The following is a 14,507-nucleotide window of genomic DNA, read 5'->3' on the forward strand; positions in this document are numbered from 1 at the left end:
GAGGCAGACGCTGCATCTCGAGAAACCAATAGACTACCCTGTTTCCCCGAAAGTAAGACAGTGTCTTATATTAATGTTTGCTCCCAAAGATGCGCTAGGTCTTATTTGCAGGGGATGTCTTATTTTCCCATGAAGAAGAATACGGTACACATTGATTGTTTATTATTTTATTGTTTTATTAAAAGAGACCTTGCACTTCCTGTCTGCTCTGGCTGCGCTGCGGCCAACAGTGAGCTGCAAAGTCCAGCGTTACGGTAGCTTCGGGGGGGGCTTATTTTCAGGGAGGTCTTATTTTCGGGGGTGCCTTATGTTTCAGTGAGAGGCAAAACTGGGAGTAGGCCTTATTTTCGGGGGATGTCTTACTTTCGGGGAAACAGGGTGGTAAACAGTCTAGTGGTGGTTCTCCGCCTTCAGCGTGCTTCAGAACCACCCAGCGAGCCTGTTAGAGACACATTCCGGAGACCACACCTGGAGATACCGGGTCTATAGGACTGGTGAGCGTAGGAATCTGCATTTCTCACACACACACACACACCCCAGACTTGGAGAAGCATAGGAATCTGCATTACACACACACACACACACACACACACACCCCAGACTTGGAGAAGCATTCATCCCGAACAGCTGCTCTGAAGCTTGACTGCACTTGGCAATCACCTTTGGTGCTCTGGAAATTGCTTCTGCTTACTTCCTGCTGTGACATTCTGATAAAGCAGCTGTGATGCGCCGCTGGTCCCTGGATGACTCTTTTTAACATACAGCCAACCTAAAGGCCACTGGGGTACAGCTGGAGGGCCTGGAGGGGCACATCGCCAATGCACTCAGCGCTTTGAATCTATTCAGAGACACCTTGGCAGGAGGGCCAAGCAATCTATTTCTGGAAAACGAGCCATTGAATCCCTCTGCCACACGGTTCGACTCTGACAAGCACGGATCTCCGCGCCTTGGGGTTGACCCCAGGGTACCTAGTCTGGTGGTGTTTTCTGCTGGTCTGTGGCGCGGGCCAGCAAAGAGCAGCCCATCGCGCATACCATGTGCAGCGCTTTGAGTATGTACAGGTGGCTCTGAAGTAAAATTGAAAATGAAAATAAAACTATAAGAGTTTCATTTATAACCTTTTAAAATGGTATTATTTAAAGGATAAATATGTCATTTGTTTGTATGGATCTTAATAATATTTAGATTGTCATGACAGAAGGATTGGCTCTTTTATTTTTAAATCATTTTATTGGGGGCTCATACAGCTCTTATCACAATCCATACATACATCAATTGTGTAAAGAACATTTGTACATTCATTGCCCTCATCATTCTCAAAACATTTCCTCTCCACTTAAGCCCCCGGCATTAGGTCCTCAATTTTTCCCCTCCCTCCCCACTCCCCCATCCCTCATGAACCCTTGATAACTTATAAATTATTATTTTGTCATATCTTGCCCTGTGCGACATCTCCCTTCACCCACTTTTCCGCCGTCCATCCCCCAGGGAGGTTATATGTAGATCCTTGTAATCGGTTCCCCCTTTCCAACCCACTCTCCTTCTACTCTCCCCGTATCGCCACTCTCACCACTGGTCTTGAAGGGATCATCCGCCCTGGATTCCCTGTGTTTCCAGTTCCTATCTGTACCAGTGTACATCCTCTGGTCTAGCCAGACTTGCAAGGTCGAATTGGGATCATGATAGTTGAGGTGGGGAAGGAGGAAGCATTTAGGAACTAGAGGTAAGTTGTGTTTTTCATCATTGCTACATCGCACCCTGACTGGCTCGTCCACTGGGCCTTTCTTAGGAGGCACCTCTGGGTGAATGTGAACCACTGACCTTTCAGTTAGTAGTCACACACTTTAGCCATTTGTGTTTTGTGGGATAGGACTACCTGGATAATGCAAGTGGTTAATGCACTTAGTAGTTCTAATTCACCCAGATGTGTCCTGGAAGAAAGACATGACTATCTATTCCCCCAAAAATCAGCTATGGAGCCCAGGTATGCTCTGACACACATGGGGTCATGAGTCAAAATTGAGGCTATAGCCATGAATTTTGTTTTATTTTTTACTGTTGTTATTTGCTATGCATGGAATTTGTGTTAGGCTGGGTTTTCTAGAACAGCAAAATCAATAATGCTTAGATATGTGTATTTATATAAAGAAATTTATGTTAAGAAATGGCTTACACAGTTGTAAGTTCAGTTCCATTCAATTCTATCCGTCAGATGTAAGCTGAAGGCTTCTCTGGTTTGTGTAGCTGTGGATACTGATTAACAGGAAGCAAGATGACAAAGCTGGAAAGCCACAGGCTGGTGGATGCAAAGGTAAATAAATCCAAGGTTGTCCCAGTGAATCCAAAGTCAGCAGTCTCTTGACGGTTCCCGAGATCAACAAGCAACACAATAGGAGATCAGCAAACCAGATGCTGGGTCCAGATCTAATAGAAGATAAAGGGCCAAGAGTGCTCAGCTCTGTTCTGGGTCTCCCTCTTATCCAGAAGGCCACATCCCCAAGGAGGTAGTAAATAAGTTGGGCTCCACCTTTGTTTTCCCCCAGCAATGTCGAGTTGACATAAATGCTAACCATTACAGGGGTGCTACTGCAAGAAGTAGGCGTGTGCAGAGAGAGTAAGGTAGAAGGCCTGGTGGGTAAGAGGAGGGGGCATATAGAAAGAAGGCAAGGAAGGGATAGAATGTTCCAAAGGTAAGCTTTGCTTTCTTCACAATGTCACAATCTTGCCAACAGGTATTTTTTCAATTCCCATCAGGTGCCCGGAAATTTTCTTAGGGTCATTAGCCCATATCCACTCAGTCCTACTCATTCAAGCAAGAAACTCAGAACCGAGGATACATTGTTCTGCTTCGAAGCCTCAACCTCCTCCGCCCTTGGCTTCTGAGATGCCATCAGAGAGGCCAGATACACAAAGCCTGTGTAAAAATTATAAGACTGTTTCATGTTTTCATGAACAAACATGAGAGAAAATGGGTGAAGGGGAAAAACCATCGATCAGTTATGTGTCTTCCATCCCCCACCCAACATGATGCAGCTTTAACAGTTGAATGATTTTAAAAGGAAAACATGTAAATTGAGCTTCGCCTGAGTTCATAATAAAGAGCCATTAAATTAATTGACTGTCTCAGTGCCCACCTATCAATATGCCTGAACTGCACATCCAAGTTGCAGCTACCCTGTTTCCCCGAAAATAAGACAGTGTCTTATATTAATTTTTGCTCCCAAAGATGCACTAGGTCTTATTTTCAGGGGATGTCTTATTTTTCCATGAAGAAGAATACGGTACACATTTATTGTTGAACAACAAAAAAGGAAATGTATTACCTGTATATGGTACGGTAGTAGTTGTCATCACAAACCAGCATAACCAGACAAACTGAATCCTACAGTATCAAGAATTTCTTGTTACTCCCATTATTTCCATGTACAACAATCTATGGTACATTTACTCATAATCTATGGTATATTTACTTGCACTTCCTGTCTGCTCCAGCTGCGCTGCGGCCAACAGTGAGCTGCGCGGTGGTGCCTGCTGCTACGGTCCAGAGTCCAAGAACTACAGTAGCTTCAGGGGGCCTTATGTTCGGGGAGGTCTAATTTTCAGGGGCATGCCTTATATTTCAGTGAGAGGCAAAACTGTAAGTAGGTCTTATTTTCGGGGGATTTCTTACTTTCGGGGAAGCACGGTAGTAGGATTGTCACGGGTTGTGCTCTTATTCTCAGGCAAGACGGGCCTCTGGTCACTTGGAGAGAGCTATCTTCACAAGCACAGCCTTCATAAAGGTAAAGGCTCAGGGTTGCCAAAGAGATACTTGTTCGTTGTCTTTGCTATCAAATTTTAGAAATTGGCAGGGGAACCAATGTGGTGATTGCACTCGTTTCCAGAGGAATCATTTCGATAGATCTGCTAGGACTATCCTAGCTCCTGGGGTGGTGACTCATCACTGACCTGGTCAGGAAGCAGCCCGAGGGAGAGAACATGCCATCGTCAAGGTCATGAAGACCCAGATAAGGCGAGGGCAGAAAATGCTGGGTCTCGTTCACTCTCTTCTTGGCTTATCATTTTAATGCAAACGAGACATGTTGTCATTGTATGCCATCAAGTTGGACCTAACTCCTAGTGATCGTATGGGCAACAGAATACATCACCACTGGGCCCTGCACCATTCTCACAATGTGGTCTGAGCCCATTGTCGTAGCCATTGTGCCGCTTCATCGAATTGAACATCTTCCTCTTTAGCATTGGCTTTTTACTTTGGCATGATGTCCTTTTCCAAGGAATGGCCTCTCTTGGTAGCATGCCCACAGTATGTGAGACAAGTCTTGGTCATTTTCACGTTGAAGGAGCATTCTGATTATACCGCTTCCAAGACAAATGTATTTGTTCTTCTGGCAGTCCATTGGAAGGTACTACATAGAAAAATGCAGAACAGATCTCAATATCACAAAAGAGGCCAGACTTACCAGTTGGACAGAGACTTATGGGATCCCCAAGACTATGGTCCTCACCCTTCAAGCCTGAAACTGAACCCTTCTCTACAGTAAAGTAATCAGCTAGTTAAGACCCAACGGGCAGCATTTACTCAATGGCAACATTGAAAAGGTGAGGCAAGCAGTGGGAATGAAAACAGGAAACAGAGAAAAAGTGATGTTACATTGAGGGGTTTGCAATGGATGAGTTGAATCATAGTGTGTATAAATTGTTGGATGTAAAACTATGATCTGTTCTGTGAATCTTCACCTAATTTACATTGAAAAGTTAAAAAACAAACTGAAGATGGACCCTAAGAATAAAAGTTGTAAACGTCAATTAGAATGTCTTTTCACATCCAAAAGCCTTAGATAAAACATAGAAACTCCTAACGATTAAAGAAAGATAGACTCAACTCCGCAAAATAAAAAAGTTCTGTGCTTCAAAACCGTGATTAAAAAATTAATTCAGCTGAAAAATAGGCACGCAACAAAGTAAAACAAACTATTGCCAAAATATGTATCTTACAAAGGAGTTGTATCCAGATTATACAGCACACGATAATAATAAAAAGAGTAAGAATCAAAATTTTCAAAATAGTGAAAAGTTTAGCAAACACTGCCCAAAGAAAAATATATTTACAATGCATCTATATTTTTTCCCCAGGAGGAAATTATATTCACTATGTATACAGGTAGGCAAAAAATATCACTACAAAATCATAGAAAGCTTTACTAAGCAAAAATATTAATATGTGAAGGTATTGTGCTTGACAGGGATTGACACAGTAGCTACAGCAACAGGCTGAAACCTAACAATGAGCATAAGCTCAGGCCCAGGTGGTGTTTCATCTTGTTACACATAGGACTGCTATGCGTCCGAGCTGCCTTGATGGCACCTGTCAACAACAAGAGCAGATCTGCATGACAAGACCGTAAAAAATTTTTTTTCAGCAATAAAAAATGCAAACCCAGAGAAGAAATACAGAATACAAGAAAATGAAGAGAACACAAAATTTGATACCATTTTACTATCAACTCTCTCTTTTTTTAAAATCATTTTATTAGGGGCTCATACAACTCTTATCCCAATCCATACATACATCTGTTGTGTAAAGCACATTTGTATATTCATTGCCCTCATCATTCTCAAAAACATTTGCTCTCCACTTAAGCCCCTGGCATCAGGTCCTCATTTTCCCCCTCCCTCCCTGCTCCCCCTCCCTCATGAACTCTTGATAATTGATAAATTATCATTTTGTCATATCTTGCACTGTCCGACGTCTCCCTTCACCCACTTTTCTGTTGTCCATCCCCCAGGGAGGAGGTTATATGTAGAGCCTTGTAATCGGTTCCCCATTTCAACCCCACCTTCCCTCCACCCTCCCAGTAGTGCCACTCTCACCACTGGTCCTGACGGGATCATCCGCCCTGGATTCCCTGTTGTCAACTCTCTCTTGACGTTACTTCTGTTGGATAAATGTTGGACGGCTAAGTGCAAGGTCAGCTGTTCAAAGCCACCGACTGCTCCTCGGGAGAAAGATCAGGCTGACTGTTCTGATAAAGAATCACAGCCTCCGAAAACCTATGCAAGGTTGCTATGAGCCAAAATCAACTTGATAGAGTTTGGGGTTTAGTGTTAAAAAAATAGATTAAATGTTCCTTGTGTTCGTTAGTCATCTTCATTGCGGTTATGCGATCCATCTGAAACATGGTTAGGCCCATTTGTTTGTATTCATTTTATGTGTTCTTTTTAACTAGGTTAAAAAATTAACATGGGTCTAAAATTCTAAGAGAACTGAGAGAAAAAGTATAGACAAAGGTATGTCCTTCTCCACATTTCATTCTATTCTGTTGTTTTTAACCTTATTCCCACCTCCCCCCATGTGGCTAACCCATCTTATTTCCGATTTACCCTTCATGTATTTTCCCACATATCAGCAGATATTGGCATATATTCATTTGTGTGTGTGATAATTATATATGTTGCTGTTGCTAAGTGTCTTCCCGTTGATATTGACTCCAAGCCACTGTGTGCACTCCAGGGTCCCAAGGCACCCTCACAATTGGTATGTTTTAACCCCTTGTTTCAGCCAGGATGCCAACCCATCTCATAATGGCCCTCCTCTTTTTCATTGACCCTCTGCTTTATCAAGCATGGTGTCTTCCTCAGGGACTAGACCACAGTCCCTCCTAATAGCATATACAAAAGATGTGAGACAAAGGCTCACTGTCCTGCCCCTTAAGGAGCATGCTGGCTGTACTTCTGACAAGACAGTTTTATTCCTTCTTGGGGCATGATCTAAGTCTATGGTGTGATCAATATTCTTTGCTAACACCGTCATTCAAAGGCATCTGAAGACAGCATGGAGAAATCACGAGTTATCTCGTGGTCCGTCCGTAGCAGATGGCGCGCGAAACGCGTCAACTCCGGATCCGTGCGCAATGCGTGAATCCATGACGGCGGTGTCTCTTCCACAAACCAGACAAGCGCCTGCTATTTTCCTACCTCTGAGGAATAAGCTGAGGCCCCGGACACTTCGCAGTTGTTGTTAGGTGGTATTGAACCCGTTCCACTTGACAGCAACCCTGCGTCCAACAGAACGAGACACTGCCCTGTCTTGCGCATCCTCTTAGCGTTCTTATAGTTCAGCCCATTGTTGAAGCCAGGTGTTAATCCATATCGTCCAGGATCTGCCTCTCATTCATTGGCCCTCTCCTTTCCCACGCGTGATATCTTACTCCAGGGACTGGTCTTCCCTGATAACATGTCCAAAGTACTTGAGACAAAGCCGCTCCATCCTTACACACATAAGATTGTACCTGGATATGTTTCTCTAGTCAACCCAGGCGAACACAAAACAACAGAGGGCATCACTAAATAATGAAGAAAGAGTGAAACTCCTCATGACCTGGGTGGCTTTGGAGAACATTCTGCTGAGTGAGGTCAGTCGATCCCAGAAGGACCACTTAACAGTGGTCTTAACCCTCAACCACTTAGCACTTAAAAGGAAAAAATCCAGACAAAGGTTTCCATATCCAAGGAAATATATGTTGATGGTTAGCAGGGCTGGTAGAGGAAGGAAGGAAAGAGAAGCAATAGGTTAGAGAGCAGACAGGTGTTAATTGGGGTGAAGGTTTAGGATAGGAGTCTATAAGAGGAAGAAGAAAAAAATGGAGTCAGGGCAAGTTACTGGGAGGTTTGATAAGTAGTTTAAGATATTGAACATAATCATGAGACCCTGAAATGTAAATCCCCATCTAATTCACAATAAAAGCATTTTAAGTCTACCTCCCATTTCGACAGTGGAAATGAATCCCAGTGAACTGATTCACAGAGCGAGAGGACACCCATTACAGTTTAACCAATGTGCAAAGAAGGCTCTTGGGCAATCAGCTCTCTGGGCTCTTCAGAGCCCAACACTCTCGTTCCAGAGAAAACCCCTCTTGAGATGAAGCTTTATCGCCTCTGTGTCCTTTTAAGCGTCGTTTTCTTCAATGAGCAACATGCCTCCACATTCCAGAGGTAATTCATGAGAATTCTCGGCCATGGGGGTTCATTTTCCCCACTTGTTTATTCCACCGTGAGTCGAGTCAGTACAACAGGCTGGGGAGCAAAAAGGTAGGGTTTGAAGTCCAACTCTTTCAGAAACCTCCCATGTTGCCCTGGCGAGTGAATAGATGTCAGTCAGATGTGGAGGTCCCTCGATCTAAGAGCTGCATTTTGTCTACTCTAGTTCTAGCTCTGTCATTAGAGAAGTCTGTGTGATCTTTCTATTCAGTACCTATGGAAAGCAAAGAAATAGCATCTTTTGTAAATGTGATTATAGAGACTCTGGTGTACCCCATAAGTTAGAGTCTGTTTGTTCTCCTATGTAAAACATACTAGATCCAAATAATTTGTTTTCCTTTTATACATGGAACATGGGGAGGGAGTGTCAAGGGTACAGGTGTCAGGAGGTTTGATTTGTGCGTAGGAATTCACCATTATTAAATGTAAAAGAAGGAGACGTGTTACAAATAACACTTGAATGAACTTATCTTATTTGTCATTGTTTAGTTAGAAATGACTTTATTTTAATGTCTTGCTATTAACCTTTTCTACTACAAATTACTCAGAGAATGAAAATGAACTTGTGCTGTCTGGTGCATCACACATGGACTTAATGGTTCCAGGTTATCAGCAATATTGTAATTTATTAATTAGTAGGTTTTAAAGCTTTTATTAATTTATGTTGTTTCCATTGGCGTTGTTTTGTTGTTCTTTCCATTGCTTATCTTCTCTGACCATGTGTTCCTCTGATTTATGCAAAGCCGATCCCTCGCTTTCATTTACGGATTTGACTGAGAGAGGACAGAAAGCAAATGAGAATACCAGGAAAGGGAGAAACTATACCCAAAATCCCTTTTTCAATTTCGAAATCGCTATTTTAAAAAAAGTCATAAAAAGCTGTAGGGCAGCCAAACTCACTGCCACCAAGTCCATTGGGACTCACGGCAACCGCTTAGGACAGAGTAGAACTGCCCCTGTGGGTTTCCAAGACTAACTCTTTCTGGAAGTCGAAAACCTCACCTCCCTTCTGAGGGGTAGCTGGTGTGGTTTCAAACGGCTGACCGTGGGGCATAGCTTGGCTGAAGCTAGGCGGGTGTGCACTGCTGGCCGCATGTTAAGGGAACTCATTCCATTACCAGCCTATGGTTGGTACTGAGCTGACACGGAGTCAAGGGTGCTAGAATTATCAGGCAATCGATCAGAGGACATGTTCACTACAGCCCTTCCTTGCCAGCTAGAAAATTCTATACCTTGGTGATTGGCCTTAATTACCGGCACAGGGAAGGGAGAAAGAAAACAGTTGACCAAAAGTCCAATCTATCTGATGTGAGCAGTGGCAGTCTCCTTGACAGGGGCAAGGAAGGTAAACGAGGGGTTATTTAGCACCTGTGTTGTCACAGGCCTGGCCCAGGAGCTTTGAAATTCTATCTCATTAAATACCTACAACCCTACACTGAAGGCATCGCTATCAATATTTTACAGATGAGAAAATCCTCAGTTGAAAAAAAAATATCCATTTTACCAACTTCAAAAACCAACGTGGAGCTTGGATTCAAAACCATTTCCGCCTCATTTCAACTTTTTCCCACTGCCCAGCACGACCGCTAACATGTATTGAAATTAGAACGAGTGTCCAGTTGGAGGGAGGTCAGGTTTTGTCACTCTGTCTCTGGACGAGAAGTCAGTCATTTTGGAATGCAGCCTGGACGAGAGGCTAGGGCCGGCGGTCAGACTCATGGTTCTCTTCTACGGCAGACCTACCCATGGTCTGCCTGCCAGTCCAGAGCCAGCTCCGTTGCAGGGGCCGACACACTCTGGTCCTGTAGATAGCTGAACGACCCCCCAGGGTAACCAGTAGCTAACCACAGCAGGAGATACCAGTCCCTGAAGGACATTATGCTTGGTAAAGTAGAAGGACCCGCAACCAGATGGATGAACGCAGTGAATGCAACCATGGAACAATCGGGAGGATGGTGCAGAAGCAGGAGGTGTGTCGTGGGGTTGTACGTGGGTCACTATGTCAGAACTGACATGACAGCCCCTAACAACAACAGCAGCCTAAGGAACATTGATGATTCTGTGGTAGGAGGCTCTGTCTTCCATGCAGGAGACCTGGAGTCAATTCCTGGCCAAATGCAGTATCACACATCTGTCAGGGAAGGGTTGTGTGTTGCTATGATTTTGAAGAGGTTTCAGAATTGCTTCCAGACTAAGATGCGCTAGGAAGGTAGGGCTGGCCATTTACTTCCCGAAATCAGCCACCAAAACCCTGTGGATCACAACCCATCATAGGGGTAGCGCAGGACCGGACAGCATTGCCTTCTATACTGCAGGAGCTCATCATGAGTTCGGGGCAGCTAACCACAGCCAGACCAAAGCTTTACCATGAGCAAGCATTCAGCAGTTTAGTGGGACAGAAAAACCCCCCACAGAACAGAATAAAACAAAAATTCATGTCATGATGTTGATTGCAACTCAGAGACCCGAGAGAAGGTTAGGAAGCCATCAATCTTTATGGGAGCAGATAAGTCTTATCTTTCTCCAGAGGAGCAGCTGGTGAGTTTGACCAACCAACCTTATGGTTCGCTGGCCCAAGCTTACCCAATAGCACAAAGATAATGCAAATGAAGGGAGAAGGTAGGGAGAATATAGGGAAGAAATGAGTGGAGGGATGAGGGGGGCACTTGTGTCTCTTGGTTTCAGAATCAACTCTGACATCTGTTGGTCACCGAGGTTGAAGAAGGTCCTTAGAGGAGACTACTGTTTAACCAATGAAGACATTGAACATATTTACTACCTTGCACCCCTGCGTATGCCAGTGGGGTGGGGGGCTGCAAAGTAGAGCTTAGGGGCAGATGCATTTCTGATTTTTAGCTCTACTTCCTCCACTAGAAAGAACATTGAAAATTTGTTTTGCTGTGAGTGAAAATACATTTTGGAGGCAACCAAATGTTCCTGAGTGCTGCTCTCCCAAGAAGAGTCTTACTGAAGCTTCAAGGGAAATCTAACTTCATTCAGGAGGAGAGACGGACACATTGCTTTAGGGGAAGAGAATAGAAACCCTTCTTCAAAGGGCTTTCTCCTAACGCTATTCTTGTTGTGATTTTCTTGTTGTCTAATAACAATTTGTAGCCAGGCAATCTCTCAGTGGCTGCTTCGTAGGTGCTTGTTGGTAAATCTCATCAGCAAAATGCCCCTGAGCAACGACAACAAAGGTGGAGGAGCGTAACTAGCAGGTGCCAAGCAGAGAAGTGGGCAAACACACACACAATATTCACTTGCTTTTATTTTTTTTTGAAGGTAATAGGTTGTTTTGTTTTGTTTTGTTTAATCATTTTATTAGGGTCTCATATGACTCTTATCACAATCCATACATACATCCATTGTGTCAAGCACATTTGTACATTCATTGCCCTCGTCATTCACTGGCTTGTAAAGACCAAAGGCTACGAGGCTAAAATACAGCACTACAAGAAGGGTGTAACCAGCCGTGAATCGCATTGTGCAGTGATCACCGAAGTGCAGCCTGACTGCTGAGGTTTTGGCTTTGGAAAGAGGACGCAAGGACAAGGAGGAAGAAAAAGATGGAAAGGAATTGGAGGATGGGGCCAGGCCGAGAATGAAGGGTTTTTGAATTATTAATAGGTCACGAGACATGTTCTGGCTGTCAAATACATCCACCGGCCATGCATGGAGCAACTTCTTTCCTTTCACTTAAATTCCTACAGGTACATTATTTTCACCTTTAAGAGCAGCTCCCTAGTTCACCAGGGACCGGAAAATACTGTAGTGTATAAATAAAACGCAACCTTTTCTAATTATTAAAAGGTCATTTTCTTGGGGGCTCTGTATCAAGCATATTTGTGCATATGTTTGCCACCATTATGTTCTAAACATTTACTTTCTACTGAGCCCTTGGTATCAACTCCTCTCTTTTCCCCACCCTCCCCCACCTCGTGACCCCTTGATAACTGATAAATTATTATTATTTTCAAATTTTACACCAACCGCTATCTCCCTTCCCCCATGGTTTCTGTTGTTCATTCCCCCGGGGGTGAGGGTGGTGGGGATTGTCATGTGTCCATCATTTCAATCGGTTCGCCCTTCTTCCCCTCTGTCCCCCACTTCCCCCTGCCCTTCTGGTATCGCTACTCCCATTCCGGTTCCTGGATTCCGTATGATGTGATCTCCTATCTCTTATCTGTATCTGTGCACGTGCTCTGGTCTAGCCAGAAGTGAGAGGCAGTACTGGGGTCATGATAAAGGGGTGTGAGGAAACCTCAAGGAACCAGAGGAATATTGTGTTTTTCATTGGTGCCTTACTGCACCCTGATTGACTCATTCATTCACTGTGACCCCGCTGAGAGGGGATGTCTCATTGTCTACAGATGGGTTTGGGGTCTTTGCTACGACCCAACTCGTTCTCAACAATATGGGTTTTTGTCTGTCTGTCTGTGCCACCTCATGAGTGCACAGGCTGGTGGGCTTCTTCTATGTGACCTTGAAATGGCAGCCTTTGACTGTGTTCCATTGTGCAGAGGCAGCTCATCAGTGTGTGTGTGTGTGTGTGTGTGTGTGTGTGTGTGTGTGTGTGTGTGGTTTTTTGCTTTTTATCGTTATTTGGGTGAATGTTTACAGAGCAAATCGATTTTCCATTCAAAAGTTCATGCACATTTTGTTTTACAACAGTGATTGCAATCCCCACAAGGTAACAATCCTTTTCCCAATTACTCCCTGGGTTTCCCACTTCCGCTCGAGTTTTATCCCTGGGAAAATGCTGCTCTTTGATTTTGCGTGGTTGATTGTGCTAAAGAGTGCAAACCTCTGATGCTGTTGTTCACCTGATGGGCCTCTCGTTTGATGGAAACTGGAGTTCCCAACCTAAAGGGGAGCTCAGCGTCACAGTCTCTGGATTCTACGTGAACGTTCACAACGGTAAGCCTTGTTTCTTTCTTGGGAGGTGGGGAGGGTGTTGTAATTTTGAGTTTTATTTGACATTTTCCCCATGCTATCGCAGACCAAATCACTATCTTCACAAATCTTCTGAATCTCTCCATACTACCTATTGCCACAGAGTTGTCTCGAACGTGTGGCCATCCCATGAGTGTCAAAGTAGAACTGTGGGTCTTTATCGCTGCCTCTCAACTTCACCACGCAGGGTGTCTTTCTGCAGAGAATGGTCTCTCTTGATAACATGTCCATATCATGTCCAAAGGAAAGGACATGAACTATCACCTTCTTCGACGGAGCATTCCGGCTGTTCTTCTTGCAAGTCCGCTTCGTCTGCTCTTCTGGCAGCCAAGGCTCTTTCACGATTCTTCCTCGACACCATCATTCAGATGCACCGGTGCATCTTCCTTTTCTTTATTCATGGTCCAACTTTCACGTGCATGGGAAGTAATTAAAAATGCCATGTTCTAAATCAGGCGCACCTTAGTCCAGAAAGTGACCCCCTTGCTCTTCAACCCTTTATGTAGGTCTTGTGCAGCAAATGTGCCCACGATTGTAAGGGTGGCGCAGGGCCAGTACGGTGTTTCCTTCTGTTGTGCAGAAGGCTGCTATGGGTCAGAACAGACTGAAGGGACACAATAACAACATCGTGGCATACAGGTAGGCAGTAGCTTGGTCTTTTCCACTTTCCTCAGGCACCAGAAGCCAATTAGGAGTTCTTCCAACTAGTAAGTATGTCCATTCAAGTACACATTTTGGGTTCCAGTAAATGGCCCACGTTAGCTGGACCTAGGGTAGGGCTCTCCATCCCTAGGTGTCAATGTCAATTTGGACCCTGTATCAACAGAAATAAAAACGATTGGGTAGTTCCATCTACATCTTATCCAAAGTTGCCATTGATCCCTTTGGATAACAACTGAGGGAGCCATAATCATATCGCCTTCTACATTTCGTTCCATTAAACTTAACAGCCCCTAACCATGACAATAGGGTGTTGCAAGCACTTTTCCCATAGGGTCTTGCCTCTTCCCTGGACAATACGCCGTGGGTCTGGAAACCGGCTCAGGTCCAGAAACTGGGTAAGGTATTGTGACATGGGTGCTGTGTTCGCTTAACCACTTCCATGGCATTTTGTGGACCATGTCCCTTTGTCGCTGATTATAATTGTGCCCAACTTGGTTGTGAAGCATTGCCACCTGGTTTCTATTAGATCGAGATCCCTGGTCCCCATTGCTCTTAGGAGTCACAGTTCTGAATTGTCATCTCCTAATGTCTATCCTGATTTCCCCCCACACCCTGTCCTGGCCTCCAAACCAATCACTAGGGTGACGTCTCATCATTATCTGGCTAGGGCAGGGCTGGGGTGTTAACAAAGGAAAGGGACCATCCGCCCTGAAGGGATCACCCTTCAGGACCAGTGGTGTGAGTGGCAATGCTGGGAGGGTGGGTTGGAAAGGGGGAACCGATTACAAGGATCTACATGTGACCTCCTCCCTGGGGGACAGACAACAGAAAAGTGGGTGAAGGGAGACGTC

The 14,507-nt window shown here is 44.5% G+C and overlaps 1 protein-coding gene across 1 annotated transcript in view; it reads left to right on the forward strand.

Moving 5' to 3' along the window:
• The first annotated feature begins 7,869 nt into the window (after positions 1 to 7,869).
• Positions 7,870 to 14,507, forward strand: part of CPB2 (carboxypeptidase B2) — a 59,284-nt gene continuing 52,646 nt past the window's right edge. Inside the window, exon 1 of the mRNA XM_045289075.1 lies at positions 7,870 to 7,995. Coding sequence (XP_045145010.1) covers positions 7,922 to 7,995 — 74 coding nt within the window. The 5' untranslated portion in view covers positions 7,870 to 7,921. The remainder of the gene's footprint in view (positions 7,996 to 14,507) is intronic.

Source organism: Echinops telfairi, unplaced genomic scaffold (genome assembly GCF_000313985.2).
Source record: "Echinops telfairi isolate 266 unplaced genomic scaffold, ASM31398v2 ScPeMD7_24;HRSCAF=84, whole genome shotgun sequence".
Taxonomy (NCBI): Eukaryota; Metazoa; Chordata; class Mammalia; order Afrosoricida; family Tenrecidae; genus Echinops; species Echinops telfairi.